General features: G+C 42.3%; 1 protein-coding gene and 1 long non-coding RNA gene across 3 annotated transcripts; one reads left to right on the forward strand and one right to left on the reverse strand.

The window, feature by feature from the left end:
* On the reverse strand, positions 1-9,611 carry LOC146433073 (uncharacterized). Its single transcript, XR_014853982.1, has 3 exons — positions 9,491-9,611; positions 1,770-1,914; positions 1-1,076 (listed from the first exon to the last, which is right to left on the reverse strand). It is a non-coding gene; the product is annotated as an uncharacterized LOC146433073 (long non-coding RNA).
* A 443-nt stretch (positions 9,612-10,054) lies between these two features.
* Positions 10,055-19,580, forward strand: LOC146433074 (uncharacterized). Of its 2 annotated transcripts, none has more exons than XM_085068971.1 (7): positions 10,055-10,196; positions 14,875-15,025; positions 15,519-15,612; positions 16,634-16,752; positions 17,291-17,433; positions 17,805-18,002; positions 19,394-19,580. In XM_085068971.1, the coding sequence occupies exons 1-7, from the start codon at positions 10,186-10,188 to the stop codon at positions 19,503-19,505; spliced, it is 828 nt and encodes a 275-aa protein (XP_084925097.1). In that variant the 5' UTR covers positions 10,055-10,185; the 3' UTR covers positions 19,506-19,580. The 2 variants fall into 2 exon arrangements, with proteins under 2 accessions (XP_084925097.1, XP_084925098.1); XM_085068972.1 differs by having other exon boundaries at positions 16,634-16,695.
* Positions 19,581-20,044: the final 464 nt, after the last annotated feature.

A 20,044-nucleotide genomic window follows, 5' to 3' on the forward strand; every position in this document is an offset into this window, starting at 1 on the left:
TGCTGCCAAAAGAGTTTGAACCCAGTCATAGTTTTTTACTCTATTTACAGGTATTTGTGAAAAGTCATGTTTTAAACCCAAGCTGGGATCCTTGCAGGATAAGATAGCAGTGATAGTGCCTGAGCAGAGTGAATGAAATATGTTGAAACATGGTAAGAAATCAAAGTAATCAGGAAGTCCCTCTTGCCCTGAGATCTGTAAGGATCATGCTCTGGGTGATGCCAAATCCCACTGGTCACCAACAGGGTGACACAAAAAGCCTGTTTATTTGGGACTTTTGTCATTGTCAATTTATTCTGTAAATACACGTTTCTAAAGGCAACAGCCAAAAAGTCAGCAAAGCTTGACAAAGGAATTAATAACATTTCTGAAGTTTATAACAAGACAAATACTGGTCTCAAAATTCTTTGGAAATGTTCTCCTTGGGTCAGGCTGCAGCTTGGAATTCCCAGTGTGTAGTGACAGTCTGTCATTTTCCAGGAGCAGGACTGTGTAAAGCTCTCCTGCCAGCTCCAAAGCAAGGCAATGTCTTCATCAGCTGAGCTGCTTTTGGCAGGGGACTTGGAACGAGTTGAGCTTCAAGGTCTCTTCCAACCCAAACCATTCTGTGACTCTGTGATTCTGTTAAAGCCCTCAGCTAAATCCAGGGAGGGAAGAGGCCAGTTCTGCTGCTGTTTTACATCTGTCTCCATCGATTTTCCCTTCACAGGATTTTTACCTTGGTCTGTACAAAAAGAGAATCATTGTGCTCCAGTTTGTAAGTTCACTTCAGATTTTTTGATCAGAAATCATTTGTGAATCATCCCAGTATTTCAGAGCCACTCTTACTGCTGCAGTGTCATGGGGAGTGAGGTGAACAGGCTGACTGCAGTGATTTTAATTCATTTATTTTCCAGTGCCATTCCATCTTTAATGTGTACACAGCTATGGAACAAAGTGTTCTGAGCTGGTGAGCTCTGGATTACTGAGCTTTTGAATCATCACTCGTGTGGGACAGAGAGCTTGGAGGCAGGAATGAAACAGCCTCACAGGAGCCAGGGATGTCAGCAGCTCTGATGAGCACATCCAGGTACATCCTGAGGGAGAAACACAGTTAGCTCTGAACAGAACTTAGGGAATGTCGAGTTCCCTAGCCTGAAATGCTTAAATCAGGCACAGAGTCATGTAATGTCCAAAGAGCTCAGAGCACAGAGCATCACCAGAGAAAGCGACATTGTCATCTGCAGCCTGTTCCAAATCCCTTTGTAGTCCATCATGAAAAGGTTGCCATGACTGCCAGGCAGTTTTGGACTCTGCAGGTTTCTCTCAGACTATGCCCTGATGCCTGAGTTCAAACAATTGGGTGGGAACTGGGATTTTTTGTGATTACAAAGAATTCAATTTTTGCCCAATTTGCAAAAATTACTGTAGGCCACTTACCTGAAAATATGAAATGGTCTTCTAATCACAGTGTTCCTACAGCAAAAAAAAAGTGAAGACTACAAGCGTGCAAGATGTAGAATTTAGAATATTGCTTTTTGTCTGTGTGCACATGCACTCATTAAATGTGGATGTATTACGGGAATCACAAATCCTGTTATTGTTTTGCTATTAAAAGTAAGCAAAACCCAACCTATTACTGCACGAAGCCATGAGATAATGCAGTACAAAATAATGAAGTCACTCTGTGCCTCTTGCTTTAGAGGCTGGAGGATGTGGTGCAGGATGCCTGTAAGGGAATAAAAATTAATAAAAAGGTTGTTTTCCCCCCTCCCTTCCTCAGTCACTACCTTGGCTGGGTTCCTGTCTTTCAGTGCCCCGAGATAAATGATGAATTCTGGCCTCTTGAAACTGATGGCAGCATATTCCTCTGCCTGCAACCATTGCACAGGGAATTCACAGTTAACAGGAGCAGACAGATGAAGGCAGAGCACCCTGGGGAAATAAAGGGCTATCAGTGTTGCACACCATGGGCAATGGCAAAGCTCCCCAGCCTCTGGCAACACCCAGAGCCCTCAACAGGAGCCACAACCCCCATGGCAGGAGCTGGCAGAGCTCTGCTGAGAGGCTGCTTTTCTATTACTTTGTATTTTCCAGATAGAACAACTTTCTAGTGGATTTATTGTCACTGCGCTAAGTATCTCGAACACAAGTTAATTCAGGCTCTCTTAGCCTTGATAACACTTACCTAAAATATGCTTCTTCCTATGGATGACAAGAGTGCAGAGATTATAGTTTGATAGTTCCATGACAAGTGACTTCCAAAAAGCGACACAGAAGGCTATTTTTCAGAAGGACCATTAACCAGCTGGCAGCCTGTTTTCCACCCTTCATGGTAAGCATGATGATCTGAGCAGCATTCAAGAACAAGGCAGATCAATGTCTTTGCTGTTTTCCTAGGAAATGCATCCTGATGACTCCACAGAGAAAGGTTTTCAAGTGGAAAGGATGTTTTACATTTCTATCTCCTTCAGTGCTGCAAAGCTTGGCTTATTTTTTAGGGTTTCTGTACTAAGTCTTTTCTTCTTTTCTTTCTTTTTTTTTTTTTTACTAGAGCTTGGGAGTATTAATTTTGCAAGTGTGTTCACATTCAGCACAGACATCTGAAGACACCATCTGATAAACCAAGGGGTATCTGTGACAGCACTGTGCTTCTGTGTGTCATGGCAGTGGTGGCTTCAGCTGCTGTGACACTATCTAAACCTGCACAGGCACAGCAGCTAAGACTCACTTCTACCCAAAACAGCTGGCAGAGCAGATAAAATCAGTATATATTCCTGTTCTCAATCTCAGAACTTAACCAGCACCTTTGCAGGTTCAAAGTTTGGTACCAAGGGACAATGGGAAATGCTCTTTTCCCAGCTGGTCCCATCTGAGATCTGAAGGGAGGTGGCTCAGCCTCTGCTGCAAGGATGTTTCCCCTCCTGTCCTCCCACAGCCCCTGCAATCCCTGGCTGGAGTTTGGTGCAATCCAGGGGTTTCCATGCTGCCTTTCCTCCCCGTGGAGAGGCAGCTGCAGAGGGAAGGCTGTGGATGTGAGGTTTTGCTGCAGGGTGCAGCTGGGGCAGTGCCAGGGCTCAGAACACTTGTCTGCATCCCAAGGGAGCCATTCCAGAGCCAACAGTGAGGGTGACCCTCTGGGGAGCCAGCAGGGACAGCAGCTCTGATGCCCTGGGGCAGCAGAGGGACAATCCCACTGCTTTGGCTCAGGGCTAAGGTCCTGCTCTCTGACATCCCCTGATGTCTCTCTAATGCTGAAAATGGGAACAAGATGATGCTGCAAACTGCCGACTGTAAAACAAGATTAGGGCTGATGTGCAGCAACAGGCTGTGGCCCAAACTGCTGCCCAAATCACTGCTGGCCTGCTGGGGCCAAAGTGCCAATGGATTTATGCAGCAGGAAAATCCAGCGAACAAGCAGAGCGTTTCAAAACAAGCTGACAGATCTGCAGCATTTGGGAGCAGCAGCTGATGCTCCCTCAGAGATGTAACACGATTCCCATAATCACAGAAATATATTTAATTTTGTTTATTTAAACCAGCCCCTGTTTTGCTGTGAGCATTAATCATCTGGTGTCACACGACGGAGTACGAAATGTCACCCTTTGAGTCACATCTCCAGCGACACTGTTAGCAATGCTCTGGCTCTACTCCACAGCTGGAGAAAAAAAGGGCTTCATGCCTTGCTGGCTGTAGAGCAAACACACTCTTGCAGCTTCATTTTGTATTCAGCAGCTCTCCAAAAACAGTGAAGGCAGCATGAAAAATGAGGAGGAACACGACTGAAGCTCAGCTGCTGATCTTTCACAACTCAACTGCAAAAAATATGAGGTCTGAAAGGAGACTTTAAAGTACAGGTATCAGCAGAAATATTGAACTGCCTTAATCAAGACAAGAGCACCTGGTCAATCTGTCATTTATTAAATGAAAACAGGGCTCTCTTCTTCCCCCAGTGCAAGGCAAAAAGAAAATTCTAATTTCCCACCTGGGAATACAGCGTGGGGCTGGCAGCAAAGTGAAGCAGCTGAAAGATGGTGTAGTTAATGGTTGAGACTGGTTCAGTGACCTGGCAGGCCCTGTGACTGGAGAATAATTGACCTAAAGTAGTTTCACAGCATCTTCATGGCCCCTTTAGGCCAGCAGTGGGCTTAGAGCCTCTTTGAAGTCCAAAGAACGGGATGGAACTGAAGTCTATGGGGTTTAATCCTTTTTTATTTTCCCTTCAAGAAAAGCTGCTTCTCCTATCACCTCATCTCTGTTAAAGCAAAAAAGTGAGGTGGGGAATGAACCTCTGAAAAAGAGAGATTTGGCTGCAGAGGGGATTTTGGCTGGAAAGAGCTAAAGCAGAGCGAGGCACTGGATGAAGTCATTCCACTTCCAGCCGTGGTTTGCCTCCAGTGGGCTCTGATTGAAACGGAGCCCTTGGCAGGAAAGGCTGATGCATATGGATGGAGCTCTGCCCTTCTCAGGGACTGCAAACAGGGCTCTGGGAACTCCCAGCAGCAGCTCTGGGGTCCTGCAGGGCCAGAACTCCTGTGGAAAGCCAGTGGTGTGGAGAGGAAGGGCAAGGGAAATCATTCAGAGGAAGATGCTTTGAGGTCCTGTTGTCTTTTGGATAGATCTGAGTCCAGAATGCCTTCCCTACTGGAGTCAGCAGACCTGATTTAAAATAGCTTTTTAGAGCTGTGCCCTGTGAATGTAAAATGCTTGTTGCTGAGAAATCCCCTGCTTGGGAAGTACAACTGCTCAGCTGTGGGACAAAGTGATGGCAAATCAGTCCAGGGATGGTTCAGTAGCCCAACATGCTGGGAGCAGAATGTGCTGTAGCCCTCAGGACACCGAGATGTGATACAGCAAATGCAGTCTCTGACTTTAACAGAAACACATTTTCATTACATTTAATTTCTTTTGGCAGGCCGTGCCAGCTCCTAACTTTAAATGCAGGAATTGTGGACAGCTACAGAGTGTCTGTCTGCTGCCTATAAAAGAAGCACTGGAGAGAGAAACAAGGCTCATTCCTTTTTTATGTAACACAAGGCTGCCATTTTCTCCAAATGAAAGCAAGTGGGAGCAAATTATTTGGATTTCCTGACAAAAGCTGCACGAACACAACACCTTTAATAAAAACAGTTGATTCTTCTCATAATGCTCCTCTCTTCTTTTCCCCATGATCACAGGGGGCCCTGCTTTCTGCTTTCAGCTAGAGAACATCTTTATTATCCTTGCAGACAGTGAATAACAAGGCATTCATTTGAACTTAATTTTTTTTGGCAATAAGACTCGGGGAAAGAATAGGGATAAAAAAATGGGAGATGTCAGGAACAAGCTCTGCCTGTAAATACACGTTCAGAGTTCTCAGTTCCTTCTTTGACTGGAATGGGGACAGGCAGCTCTGAGTTTTAAACAACTGAATTATGTTTGTCATTCACCTGCATTGTTTTTCCACGTTTTCCTGTCCTTTCTCTCCTTTCTTAGCTTATGTAGAGCTGGGTAGCTTTTCACCACCTTGGCCCAACAGCACAATTATTTCCCCATCCCATACTTAAGGAGATTATGCCTATTTGTCTCAAATAGCTCATATGTGACAACCTAGCAAAGCCACTTTAATAAAGAAGTGCTCTGATGACTCCCAAGTATTCCCGTATTTGCAAGATCTGATTTTCAGGAAGGCAACGGTTTGATGGATGAAATGAACCAATTTTTTTCAATATATTTCAGGTAATCAATTCGCCACCAAAAAAAAGAGAAAAAAAATGGAAACATAACTCTTTAGCAGCTGGCAGCAGTTTCATAAATAAATACCAAAAAAAATGATGGAGGTGTAATGGCAATGCTGGAAGTTAGAGAGGAGAATAAGCAGAGATGCTGCTTCCAGTGACACAGGGGAGGAGGAGGCTTACTAGGCTGCAACAGGAAATTGTCTATCAAAATGAATTTAGAATGATTTTCATATGATTAAAATTACCTGATGAGAGTCATGTTTGATAAATTAGGAAGTGCTTAATGAATCTTGTATTCCACTGGGAATGATTAACAATTAACTGGTGAAAAGATGAAACATGAGATTCATAATAAAGATGTGGATGGAGGAAATGAGACTGACCTCCCACTGGAGGTTTCATCTCTGGGTGGTTCCATCAAATGCCTGATTTGTTTGTTTTGGCAGCTTTGGATAAGATGTTTTTAAATGTTGAGGATTAGACAGGAATGGCAGCTGGAGAAGTGGAGAGTGACAGGAAGCTCATTAAAATGGATGGCAATTTGTCACTGAGCTTCAGGGAGCTCCAAAGCATGACCTGGTTGAGGGTTCAGCCTCTTGAGAGAGATCTGGCAGGGACCTTTGGGGTTTTTCCACATTCACACACAAGGTTGGTTCTCCTCCAGCTGAACTCAGTGGCTTTAATCCTGAGGGCTGCAAGGCTAATCATGATCTTATGTGCATCTGTGGGTTGGGGATGCAATGACTTCATGCAATAGAAAAGCCATGTTTGAAGGTAAAAGGGAAAATTTACCTCAAATCTGGGAGGTTTATAATGGGGAAAATCATTATTGCCCATCAATCAGGAGTGTTGTGTGCCACCAGCTCCACTTGGGATACAATTATGTTTTCTCTCTCACACAGACCAATGAAGAGACAGTGAGTTATGTCCATTATTTCTTTTGAAAAGAAAGTTCTGAGAAAAAAAATCTTGAAATGTTGCTTATTTGTGGTCTTTCCTCGGCGTCAGAAAAAGTCTAACTCATCCAGAAATTGTTGACCTTCATTCTGTTAGAAAAGACAGATTTGATGCTGGAACAGGCCTCTCCTAAACCAAATAAAAATGCCATTCTTCATCCCATAAACATCTTTTCTTATAGCTTCATCCCAAGACTATTAAATCAAGGAAAGGCTCAATCTTCAGTGCCAGACATTGTCATTATGAGTTGAAAGCCCATTCATTGTCTTTCCAGCAGAGAGAACCAAATTTCAGTCCTTGTTGCTTGGTTACAGCCCCTCCAACCCTCTTGGAACCCATGGGTTTGTAGCACCTTAGAAAAGCAGACATATATAGTTTTCACTTCAATTATTTATGCAGCTGCTTGTTGATTCCTCTTTGTCTGGTGACCCTGCAGAAATGTTTCACTAACTCTGCTCTCCTCCTGCCCGAGACTTTGTTCTGTTGTCCTTGGCTTTTCCCTGGGAATGCTCTCCAAGCCCTACCAGTGGGAGTCGAATGCTTTCCTGGAATCCTGAATGGGCAGGACAAAAGGAAATGTGTTGCCTGGGTAACTCAGCAAAATAACCAGTTTATGTGAGTTTTTGTGAGTGTGCCTGCTTATCTGCCCAGGCACAGATGAGCATTTGTGCATTCAAAGTGTGTTCCTTTTCCAGGGCCATGCTGACCTTGCCACTGAAATATTCCAAGAAATTCTCTCCTTCTCACTGACTCATCCACCTTGGATCCCTGGATATGGTCAAACCAGGTAAGATCAATGTAGAAGTTAACTTTCTGCTGGTGCTAAAGTGTTGCTATGTTTTTAGATCTGATTTCACTGGTGGCATGTACCTAATCAGTTTGATATCACTGATAGGCATCAAGTTAACACTAAAAAATAAAAAAAGATTTTACATAAAGAACATAAAATCACTTCAACAAACTGATTTATCCCTACATCAGAAAAACGTCACGATAGAGAAATGTCCTTTAAGCATTCTTTAACAACGAGTAACAAAATGTCAGGTCAGAAACTCAGGCAGTAAATGCAGGCTTTGCAGGCAGACTGCTCATCCAGTCTGCTTTTAACGAAGCCAGTGGCTGTGAATCCTGTGTGAATGCTGACCCTGGTGACAGGAACAGGATTTCTGCTGGCTGCCACCACAGTGCCAGCATTTCATGGTCTGAGCATCTCAGTTATTTCTGTATAAAAGGAGGAGGGATAATATTATTTCCTTTCTTCCTACTCTTTGTCTGGCTGCTCTGTTCAATTAAAGCACGAACTCTCTGGAGCAAACTCTGTTTTCCTGCCTTGCTGTGGTGCCCAGAACAACACAGCCTCTCGTGGCCTTCAGCAGTGAGAATAATTGGGATTGTTTCTGTCATTAATCAGACCTTAGAATGAGCTGGATTCTGACCAGTTCCTGCATATTTCATATTTCATATCTCATGGACTTGTAGGACATTCAGGGAAGCATCCCATGGGTCAAATGTCGATGTGAGAGACACAGGGTTGAGACTGATGCCCACCCTGTATTTACCCAATTCAAAGACAAAATTGCTGGTCAAAACTGGATTAAAGTGGGAAAAACTAATTTCTTTCCTGCAGAGCTGGGACATACTGCTGAATTTCTTGTCAGAAGCACATTTTTATGGGCAGGTTGTAAAGATCTGACAAATAGTGTTTATAATGGAAAGGGTGACACCATGTAAAATATGTCGTTCCTCTGAAATAGCACAGAGATAATTTTTCATGGGCTTTATGAGGAATGCATTCGCCATAAAAGATCTGAAGCCCATTAGGCTGTGATGGGGACCAATACCTTTCATTTTATAGACAGAGGAAAAAATGGCAAGTAGAAAGGCCCCAAATTACAATCTTGTTTGATTTAGATATTAATTTCTTTATTCTTAGCAGCCAGAGAAATGATACGCTCAAGTGACCTGATGAATCTCTCAATACCCCATCCTCGCCCACCCTGTAATAAACTCAGTTCTTACCACATAAAGTTTTAATGAAACCTGTGTGGGATGACTACTTTGTTAAATTTCACATAACGATCTGTCAATTCAACATTTGGAACCGCAAAATGCCTTTTGCACCGAGCTGAAATTCTCTAATAACCATTATTCCCCTCTACTTTACTGACACAGAGAAATTTGCCAGCAGAATGTCTAAGAGGAGGTTTTGGAGGCTTCAGACACCGTTGGGGAAAGCACAGGCCTTTCTGTGCAGAAAGATCTTACAATGATCAGCCTTTGTAACGACCAAAAAAAAAAAAGAGAAAAGAGAAATATGAAGGAAAAGGAGGATAAGGAGTAATTTTTCTGTGAAGAAGCTGAAAGGCAGAAGTCTGAAGCACAGAGGTTTTGACTGTATGACATTTCCAATTGAATATCCCCGGGCAGAGGGGATTTCGTACTTTTTCCACATTGATTTTCATCTATTTATCCCCTCTTCTTTCAGAACAGAGCCCAGGAGCTCAAGTGAGGAAGGAGCTGTGCCTGTGGTGTGATGCAGATCAATAGGGCACGATTTACTGCTCTGCTATAACCTTCCACTAAACCTGGCTCCCATGGCTCCTGCTGGGGTTTAAAAACCACCTGTGAACTTCAGCAGGGACTGCCCAGTGCCCATAACCATCCTGGGCAGCTGCAATCCCATCCTGTAGCCCTGCCAGCATCTGCACTTCATCTGGCTGAACCAAACAAACATCAGTCAAACGCATTTTGAAGGGAATAATTCACTGGGCTGATTCTCAGAACCTGCAGCTTCAACGCTTTAAGAAAAATGTGATATAAAAACAGACACAAACCTGACCTCTTGGTTCCCAGCAAGGGAAGAGTCTCTTGTTTTCATTCCCAGCTGCAAACCTGAAGAAGGAAGCTGGAAGGTTTTCCTAAAATGGCTGAGCACGTTCAAATGAGTCAAGAACGCTCAACAGAGCGAAGAGGAGCGCGTGAAGAACTTTCCTGAACGTGACACAAAAGATGAGCCTCTTTAAGTGTGTTCTTTTCATCCAAACTGCTTGGATAAGTTAATAAGGCATTTTACAAGCCGTTAATGAAGCAGGAGATCTTTTAGGCAAGGAAAACATGAATTTCAAGTGGGCAAAACTGTGAAAGCAATTGGTGAAAACGAAGCCGCCGGCGCGAGCAGACCAGAGATTCAGCCGGATGATCACATATCTCACTACAGGTATCACCAACCCATCTTTAGGCACCTTCTGGAAAGCCAGCTCACTGATACCAGCTCCATCAGCCCGGGAATTTGTTTGATGTGCTTAAGAGGTCTGTAACAATAGCTCCTAACGTGACTGCGTTGCGAGGTGACAGTGTTTCCCTGGAGACAGAGAATCCATCCAGCCCCGGCCAGGATCCCTGCAGGTTCCCCCTCTCTCCAGAGGCCGTGGAACTCCCTCCTTGTGCAGGGGCAGAGATGGGAAGATAAGCTCTGCCCGTAGACAAATAGCCCAGTGCAAGATGTGAGGATTTTGTGCAGCAGCGAGACATGTCTGAAAGGTAGGAGGGTGAAAGGAGACACGGAGATGTAGTCATTGCACAGCTGCCTTGACATGCTTTGACAACAAAGATAGAGTTACAGGATTGAGTGTCTTTTTCAAATGTACCAGCCTGGTGTTGCTGACGGAGATTGCTGAGCAGAGAAAGCAGGAATTCCAACAGGGTTTGTTTTTCCTGGTTGGCATCGCCTGGTCGCTGAAAGACAAAAGCTGTCCCAACAAAAATGGAGTTTGGTGTGGAAATGTGGGAATGGCACACGGATTGAGGTGTGGGGTTGGTATTGTCACAGGATGGATCCGTGAGGAAAATGTTGGTTAATATGCTAGGAATGTGTCATTATGTTGATAGGACCTAATTAAGTTAATTATGTCTTTGGGGGGGCAATTTTATGAAGCATAAAGCGAGATAATTGATGCTACAGCTATCAGCAAGGATGTGTTGTAGCCATAACTTACAGGTGTGTTTGTCACTAAATTATGCTCAAAAGAACTGCTTCAAAATGTTGCATAATTTCTCATAAAACTCCTATAAGAATAATTGAAAGGTAATAGAGCATGCAAACACTACGTCCATATCTTCTACTATCCTAAGTTCAGAGAGTTCTCTTAATAAATGTTTGCATACAAGCAAAGCTGCTCTGGAGCATTAAATTGTGTACATTTGAAATGAAGCACAGCCTGAATTCTGAATTCTGCCATCTTTTAAATACTTTCACAAATTGTGCTTGTTAGTTAACCCTGCAGTTAATTTATGTGGATGGCTTTGGCATTTGCCATTGACTGGGACAACATAAATAATTGGGTGTTTGTATCCTGGGAGCACTTTTATGTGCAAGTGGCTTGGGCAGATCCAGACCCAGCTCTCTTAGAGCCTGTGCAAAATCAGCAGCCCTGACCTAGTGATAAGAACTCTTTGCTTTGGGAAGATTTATTGCTTTATTCTTAGTTTCTTCAGTTTGGATTTTTTCTTCTATTTTTAAAAGATGATCTTAAAACACATTTGATTTAATTCCTTTAGAATGATGCATGTTTTTCACTTCCATAGTAGCAGGACTGAACAAACTTGGAGCACTTTGCTGTTAAATAAGAACCTGACTAGACTTCCCTGAGATCAACCACAATGGGAGCAGGGGTTTCCATCAGATATGGGCTGGGATTTAGTGGGATGAAGCATAGGAATTCTGACTCTGGATATGTGCAGAGTTAGTATAAATAGCCCTATGATTTGTTCCCAAACCTTTTATCCAGGGCATGTCAGGTCTGCAGGAAAAGCAGCCGTGGTTCAGTGAAAGCTAAGCCTGCTCAAGGATGCTCATTCCTGAAGAGCAGCTGGGAATAAGATGGTGGGAAGCTAAGCCAGACCCCAAAACTGCTCAAAACACTGGGACAAAAGCTTTTCAAATCCCAGATGCAAGAGTTTGCTTATAACCTCTTTTATCTTCACTCCTCTTCAACTGAGCTTCTCATTTTCCATGCAGCAGAGCTGAACCTGTGCTGGGAAAGCTCAGATATTTGTTTGTCAAGGCTGCTGTTTTATCAGGAGAAAGGAGTCTTTTGACTGGCAGCCCTTTCTTAACAGCCAAATATCTAAAATATACACAGGAGGGATTTTTCACTCATTTTCTCACTCAATATCTTTCACTGGTGTAGTTTCAGAAGCAGCTCAGCTTCAGCTCTTCAAAGTCTTTTGTGGGCTTTTAATGTTTCCTTAAAGTCGGCTGGACTCAAAAGTACTTGCACTGCAGTCAGGAAACTCAGAGCATTCTGGGCTCTGTGGAAATCTGGCCAAGGTGTCAGCAAGAGGAGAAGCATTTCACAGGGACAGGAGTGACACTGACATCCTGGTAAAGTGGGATTTTGATCAGGCAGCTCAGCAGAGCATGATTTTCCAAGGTATGGCCTGTTGTCTCCTCAGTCATGTTCTGAAAAATGCAGGAGCTGTTCTGTTCTCCTTGCTGACAGTTTGCAAAACACTTCAGACACTGAAGTCCTCGCTGGGACTTCCACTGAGGAGAACACATAAAATACAGGGGGTTAGCCATGAGTGCTTCCAGCTCCCCCACTGTCTGTGCTCCCTCTTGTCAGCTCACAAGGAGCCCTCCAGACTTCAAGGTGCCTGCAAAGAATTTTTTAGTACAATTTTATGTTTTGGGTTTTTTTTTAAATTGTTGAGATGAAAAAGATTTTTGTACCTGGATTTGGTGTCAGTGGCAAAGCTGTAGCCATGAGAGGAGCTGGACTGAGGACCAGCCTCAGAAATTAGAAGCTGGTCACACACAAGATTTTTTTTTCCCCCATTGCCACATGAAGTTTCCAAACCTCTATTACAGGTTGCTTAAAATATAGTCAAGTACCTCTGCCTAAAAGACATCATAAATACTCCCCCACAGCCCCCAAAAAGAGGGAGAATGGAGGAATGCAATTGCCACAGAGGGTTTCCATTAGTGAAATTAATTCTTCTCTCATAAGAATTTAGGTCTGTGATTTATGGAAACCACCAATTTCTCACTGCAGGCGAAGTGAGAGGAAATGACTCAGCCTGGACAGACATCATGAATCTCATTTTTTTTTTTCCCTTAATGCTTGACATAATCTAGTGTGCTGCTCCCAGAGGTGTCATTGGAGATTCATATCCAGCCGAAGGGCCTCACAATCAAGGCAGGAAATTTTGTTCCTTTCATGTATTGTGCGATCTGTAATTGCTTGGAATTGCATCCTGCCTCGTCCACTGCCAGTCCTTTTGCATCAATTTCGCAGCAAAATAGGAAGGTAAACAAAGCAAGGGAGAGAAAAGCTGTGTGGCACTTGCTCCTCCAGAAAAATCTTCTGTGACAAAACGCTGGGGTCCAGCTGGTGCTGATTAAACTCAGGCAGTTTTGGGATGAAAGATGTTTCTTTCTGTCACTCTTTCCCATGGAAATCTCACTACCCACCTGACTGGGGAAGTCGTATCCATCACATGTTTTTGCTGGAACTTTATGTTTGATTTGCCACACAGAATGTTGTGAGTGGGTTTTCTGCCAGGAGATCAGAATAGCTCTCATGTTACATGGTTCAGCTAAAATGTTTTATCCCACATTTCCAGGGACTGGGAGGGTATATTCCTGTCTCAGCAGAGGAGGTAGTATCTAGCTGAGAGGAAGGTAGGTTTTGAAAAGTCTTGCAGTTATAAATAATCATTTGAATACCTCCTAAAAGATCACTTCCAAACTGAGGAGAATAACAGGTCTTTTTCTTAAACATAAAAGAATTTCTGCATATCTCATTGGTCTGACCTCATTTCACATACAACAAAGTAGAAGCAGAAAAAACACCGAGATAGTGCTAAACAAGAATTCCCAGCTCTTTTATATTTTCTGGGGTTTTATTACTACTGACCTGATGTAAATCCTCTTTTCCCAGAGCTGCAGTGTGTGAACTCCTGCTGCTCTGTAACACACTCACACCAAGAGGGGCTGTTTGCCTCGAGGTCACCTCAAAAGTGGCTCAGTAAATAGCTGCTATTTTCCAAAATGCTGAGCTCTCACAGCTTCCTGAAGTCACCTGCAGTTCAGTGGGGCTGGTCTGATCCCATTAAAGCCTCACCATAAAGCACGAAGGGAGGAGAGCTGCTTGTCAGAGCTGCTCCTGCACAGTTGCAGTGAGGTCACCAGGACACGTCTCTTCGTGAGGATTTGCCAATAATCTGTAATTGCACATTTTAACCAAGTTCTATTTCACCTGTCTGTTACTCTCAGGATGAGAGTTTCTTTGCCCTCCTCTCCAAACCACTTTAAAGTTGTGTTTTTAGTCTGTATTTCTGCTCCTGACTGCAGTTGTTTTAAGATGCTGACTGACAGCTGATACTCCCTGGCAAGAGCTCCCCAAGCCTGTACAGTAAATGTCAAATTACAGCGCTGGATGCACACCCTGACTAAATTAAATCATGGTTTTCGAGTATTCTGTGGTAAATTTCTAAATTGCAGCTGCCAGTCTGCAAATTCTTCAGTTCCTCTGAAGCACAATTGGAGAAATTGCACTGTTTGGGGTATATGAAATGTGATTTTTGGAAGTGTTCTTAGGCAATGGACTAACAAAGCACAAGAACATACAACTTCAAGCTGAAGGTTGGACTTGATAATCTTGGAGGTCTTTTCCAGCACTAATGATTCTGTGATTTGAAGACTATTGAACAAAACTCAGCTTTTCTCCAGGTCTCTGAGAATCTCCTAGAACATTTTCAAGAGATTAAAATAAATGTGATAATATAATATTAGTAGAATAATGAATTAGAATACATGTACATTGGAATAAAATAAAGTATCTGAGGTATCTTTTTACCCAACCTGGATCCATAAAAGCAGGGCTCTGGATAAAAGGGGACACACCATGCTGCTGAACAAGTTCAGCTCTCAATTTTCTCCAGGACTCAGTTTTTCTAACAAATTGCCAGTAAATTCCTCTTTCTGAAGTTTAGACACATCTGTGAAAGCCTCCTGTGTGCAAGGAAATGCTGCTCAGGTGAGAGGTGAGGACATTGCCCATGGATTTTCCTCAGGATGTGGCTGCTTCCTGATGGCAAGTCCTACCCCGAGCTATTCTGTATTTTCTGTAATTCTTTTCTCTAATTACAAAACAAAACCAATACAATTTGCATTTGTCTGGACAGAATCTACCCTGGCTTACCATCTCCTCTCTAGTTCCTCAGGTCTGACTACAAGCAATCAGCAGTTCTTTCAATCCTATTCCTCCTGCTGCTCCATCCTCAGTGACACAAACCCTATTCCACCAGTTTTGTCCCAAAACAGAGGAATCCTCAGGCTGGACTGGGATTCCAGGCTGCCTTTCCCAGTAAGTGTTGCTTTTACCACTCTGATTAAAGGTTCATAGGAGAGAGACACTGACAAAGGGGAGCTGAAGCAGAAATCCTTTCCTCAGCTTTGAAGTGGATTTTGTTTGCCTCCTTTTATCTTCCAAAACTGGGGCAGATTATAAATGAGGTTTTGTTCTATGGGGTCAGCTGTGGAAAGGGATTTTCCTCAGCTTGGAGCTCTGGGCACCAAACTGATGCCATGGGCAGGGGGATAATGAGCCCTGGAAAGGATCTCTCCAAGATTTGAGCCACTTTGTTGGAATAAACCAGGATGAGCTGTGGCAAACTCCACTTGACTCTGAATTCCCCCAGCATTTACCAGCTCCTGGATATGGCTCTAACTGGAGGGATTTCTGCTGTAATAAGGCCAGGGAAAAAAAAAAAAAAAAGAACAAAAGAAAATACAATGTCAAAACCTCAAGAGCTTTTACTGATTCTTTTACATCTTTATTTTGTTTGGCTTTTTTTTAGCTTCCTTCTGACTCCTTCAAGTACCTCAGCTGGTGTGACATAGAGGAACACAGTGTTCGAGGAAATCAGCTCCGCTGTCCCCGAGTGAGGGAAGGTAAAGATCAAAAAGACACTTTGACATTTCAGCCCTAACTCTATTGAGTCAAACAGTACATCCTGTAATGCTGTGAGCTTAAATCATGGAGTTTGCCACTCTTTTGAAAATTGGCAGGGTTTTATCCCATAGTTTCCTATTTTTTTTTAATCCCATGATTGTTATTTTTAAATCATTAGGAAATTATCCTTTGCCGTTTCAACAAGGAGAAACAACTGCCAGAACTGCAAATTGAAAAATTTTGGTATTAATGTGGTGTTGATTACTTCTCTCAAAAATTCATTAACATTTAAATGTTCAGGATGCAGTAGCCATATGCCAAAGAGCTGAACAAGAAAGCAAGAGGGAAATCCAGTCCTGCAAACAGTGGCACATATTTTATATTTTAAGGCTAAATTGGCTCCATTAGTCTACAGACACACTCAAGAATGGAGAATGAAAGATGGATTTTAAAATCCAACATGTGTGAGACTAAAGAGTGGAAAATTTCCACCCTGTGCTTGCTTTAATTAAGAATTTGAAGATGTCCATAGCTCTCAACATCTCATTAAGACTTTGAAGTCTCCAGTGTGTGTCATTGTAAATCCAGATGAGGTTGGAGTGGGGCTGTGGATCCCAGCTCTTGTCACTGCTCTGGAAGCTGCAAACATTTTCCTTCCTCAGGCCAATGAAAGGCTAACTCATGGCATGGGAAGGAATAAAAAGAATTTTAGAACTCAGATCCTTATGATCAACCCTTCAGGAAGGGCTTTGATTCTGAGCTGTAGCAGATCTGTCATTCCCCAGCCATGCACAAAATCACCATGACTGTGGATTGCTGGCTGAATTATGGGCCTGGAAATGGTAGAAAAATCTTCACATGAATTTATATCTCAGAAGCCTGGAAACTTACACACCTATAATATTATATATATTTCTTCATTACAGAATCTTCCCAGCAATACATATATATTCTTCCAGCTAGTGACTAAGTGCCAGTTCTATATCACATCCACTATTATAAATCTTTTTCTCTGACCAGGGCCCTCAGAAGAAGAGCTGTTTTTCAGAAAAGAAGAGCACACTTTGAAAAAAAGAAAACAAGTAACTGACACAGAGAAATGGGAAAAGAGACTGCAAGAGAACTGGGAAAACTGTGCTGTAAAACTTTCTCATTAACATTTTGTTCTGTAGTTGTAAAGAAGCCAAATAATCATCTGCTGGCTGCTCTCTGCATTGAATAGGTTTAAACCTGGTCTAGGGAGAGTGTCCCTGGCTGTGGCAGAGGTGAAATGGGATGAGTTTAAAGTCCCTTCCAGCCCAAACCATTCTGGGAGGACTCTATGAATATTCATTTCTGGCTGCTGCACAGCATTTTGGTTCCAGATGAGTTTGGAAGCCAAAGCAAAAAGCCACAATCACTTAGTGCTGCTCCCTCCCCACACCCACATCAGAGGGGCTGGACACTAAAATTCAGATTTGAGAGATGGTTTCTTTTCTTCCTTAATTTCAAGGAATGATGGAGTCCATCACTATGATTCTGAGGTGAATTTGGCACTTGGTACCACCAATTGTTATAAGACCAGCATCGTAAAATATATTCTCATTTTAGCTACTCCTGACTAATTATATATTTAATTATTTAACTATTAGAAAGCAAGGGGAAAAAAAGTGATTTCTCTTATTTTTCCCTTCCCAGGAACTGAACCTTTCATTCCAGGACCTGGGTGACCTTTACCAGGTGGAAAACTTCAAAAGGATTCTCCGAAGATTAATTCGGGTGGAAAAGCTTTGGTTGGTGGACAATTCTTTGACAGACCTAAGTGCCATAAGGTTGCCAAGGTAGAAAGAAGTCCTGTTTCTATTTTTATGTAATGTGATAAAAACCAGAATTATTATTTACTTAAGTAATAGCTGGAGCAGACTCTCCAAAGAGAATTGCCAAATCTGCTCTGTTTTTGGGGGGATATTGCGTTGAGAGTCCCTCAGTTTATTGCAATTCTGAGTTGTAGTATTGAGGACAGGAATAATGATGCATCTGTTGTACAATATAAAGAAATTAGAGAATAATATAAAGAAATTAGGGATCTGATCATGCAGTCCATGGGAAGGCAAAAATAGCACAAATATAAAACTAATGTATAAAATCCATCCCTGCTGCGGGGATTCTGTCCCAGATGTGATAGTGATGCCATACACTTTGTACTTTACAGATGCAGAGAGCTAAATGTAAATAAAAACCACTTTACATCCTTCAAACAGCTGCCAAAGATCCCTCAGATTCAGCACTTATCTCTGGCTGAAAATAACATCACCACCCTGAGTGGGATATCAGACTTCAGACACTCTCCACTCGAATCCCTCATACTCAAGAGGAATCCCTGTGAGTTCCAGGAAAGATACAGACAGCTGTAAGTCTGACTCCCTCATGGCTAACAACAGTGATAAATGCACAAAAAAATGTTTGTCAGAAAGTTGAAATGGAACAGGATTTCAAATACTTCCTAAAGAAGCTTTTTATTTTCCCACGGTTTCAACTCTCTGAAATGCTCCAGGAGCATGGGTTAGTGAGCCATTATGTGATAAAAGCCCCAAAATATTCAGAAACTGCCTGTGATGCTTTTTAATGGCATGACTGGCAGTTCTGGAACTGATCTAACCCCATGGATCAAGTGTACAGACAGTGAGCAAGGCAGATAAATTAGATTCCCTTTTATTAATAGAAACTACCTATTACTCAAACTCTCTTCAGTCTCATTGCATCCCTGGTGGGTTCTGCAAGGAGCCTAAATTGCATTACATGTCAGAGATGGAATCAGGAGGATGTCTTGAAAGATGGGAGCAAAAGCAGGAGAAAATTAAGTTCCCTTCATTTGATTTTTCTGGATTCCCTCCTGTCCCTGTGGCAGGGCTGTGGAAGCTTCTCTGCCTTGAGCAGTGGAAATTGTGTTTCAGGCTTTGGGGTGGGCTGGAGATTTAACAGAGCAGCCTCAGCCACTGGAAATGGAAATTCTAATCCAAGACATCACAATCCAAGAAAATTCAGGAGGATATAATTTATTCTAAGTCTCCCTCTTTGAAAATCTGCATGGTTGGATGTTTTTCCCCACTACAAACACAGCCATGTGCTGATATTTTAAAGATAAACTTTACACAGTGTGTCTAAGATGGGACAAATCTCTTCCCATCGCTTCCCAGGAGGGGGAAAAACAAAGAAGAAGTTTATAAAAAGTGTTTAATGGAAATCTTTCTGAGTTTCCAGGGTGTTTTCCCTTCAGCTTGGTGGGCATCCCTTTGGTAGTGGAATGGTGATGCTGCTGCTTTCCAGAGGCAGGGAGGCAGATTATCAGCATGGAAGTTAAAAAGTCAATTTAAAATTATGGATTTCATATTTTATTTACATATCAAAAGGTCCAGGAGAAACAAAGCAGAAGAACACTTTTTAGCAGCTCCTAATTGTGTTTCTGCTCTCAAACTGACAGTTCGTAAGGCCATTAAATTTTGGTGTTATTTGGTATTACTCTGGTATTATGTTCATTCTCATTGTTGGACGGCAGATTCTTGAAGTGCTTTCTTGAGTCTGAGGATATAAAAGTGGTGCAACAGAGAGAAATCTGAGAGCTTTTAATTAGCCCTTTATCAGATAAACTCTGCAACAAATGACAACTCAAGATTTCCAGCAACCCAACTCTATTTTAGATATGTTTGAATCCACCATTTCTTTATCAGTGTCTGTTTTGTTCTCAACATTTCCCAAGATTATTTATCTCAATTTCTATTTTTCTTTTTTTCTCTCTTGAAGTGTTTTCTCCAATTTGCCAAACCTGAAAATGCTGGATGGTATCCCAAAACTGCCAGAGGATTGTTCACCCCCTGATGTCAGTTTTTTTTACAAAATGTGTACTATACTCTAGCACTGTATTTTTGTAGGATCACAACTGTGCTGCTACCACCTTGCTTAAAAGAGACAATAAATCCTGCTTATGGAAGTTTTATTTTTTTTTCTGGTCAAAGAGATATTGAATCAGAAATACAACATTTTTGAATGCATTTGTGATACCACAGACTTCAAGTAAGTATGGATATGGATATGTAAATAAGACATAAAGTTATACTGAGTATCATGAGTTTGGTGTATTAAAAATATTGTGTGATTTTCTCATCTAGGAACTCTGTGTAGACAACAATTCACAATTATTGACTCCTGCTGCATTTAATTAAAACACATCCAAGTTCAGATCCCAAGTTCACTCTGGGGAATGACACAGGGATGAACATCCAAAGAAAAGGAAAACAAATCACACAACAGAATAAAAACCCCACCAATGTCCAAGTGCTCTTTGATGAGTTTTTTACATGGGAAAAACTGAGCCACCTCAATTGTTTTAACCCTTAGAAAAAAAAATAATTAAAAAGGTCTTGCTTGGTGTTTGCTGTGGCCAGAGAGCACTGG

The sequence above is a fragment of the Lichenostomus cassidix genome, chromosome 9, assembly GCF_008360975.1.
Source record: "Lichenostomus cassidix isolate B80296 chromosome 9, HeHo_3.0, whole genome shotgun sequence".
NCBI classification, from domain to species: Eukaryota; Metazoa; Chordata; class Aves; order Passeriformes; family Meliphagidae; genus Lichenostomus; species Lichenostomus cassidix.

Bases quoted from the DNA above. Each gene is read 5' to 3' on its own strand.
- LOC146433074 (XM_085068971.1), top strand. The intron at 17,434-17,804 runs GTAGAAAGAAGT...TGTACTTTACAG, and splicing joins AGTGCCATAAGGTTGCCAAG to ATGCAGAGAGCTAAATGTAA. The intron at 18,003-19,393 runs GTAAGTCTGACT...TCTCTCTTGAAG, and splicing joins CAGGAAAGATACAGACAGCT to TGTTTTCTCCAATTTGCCAA.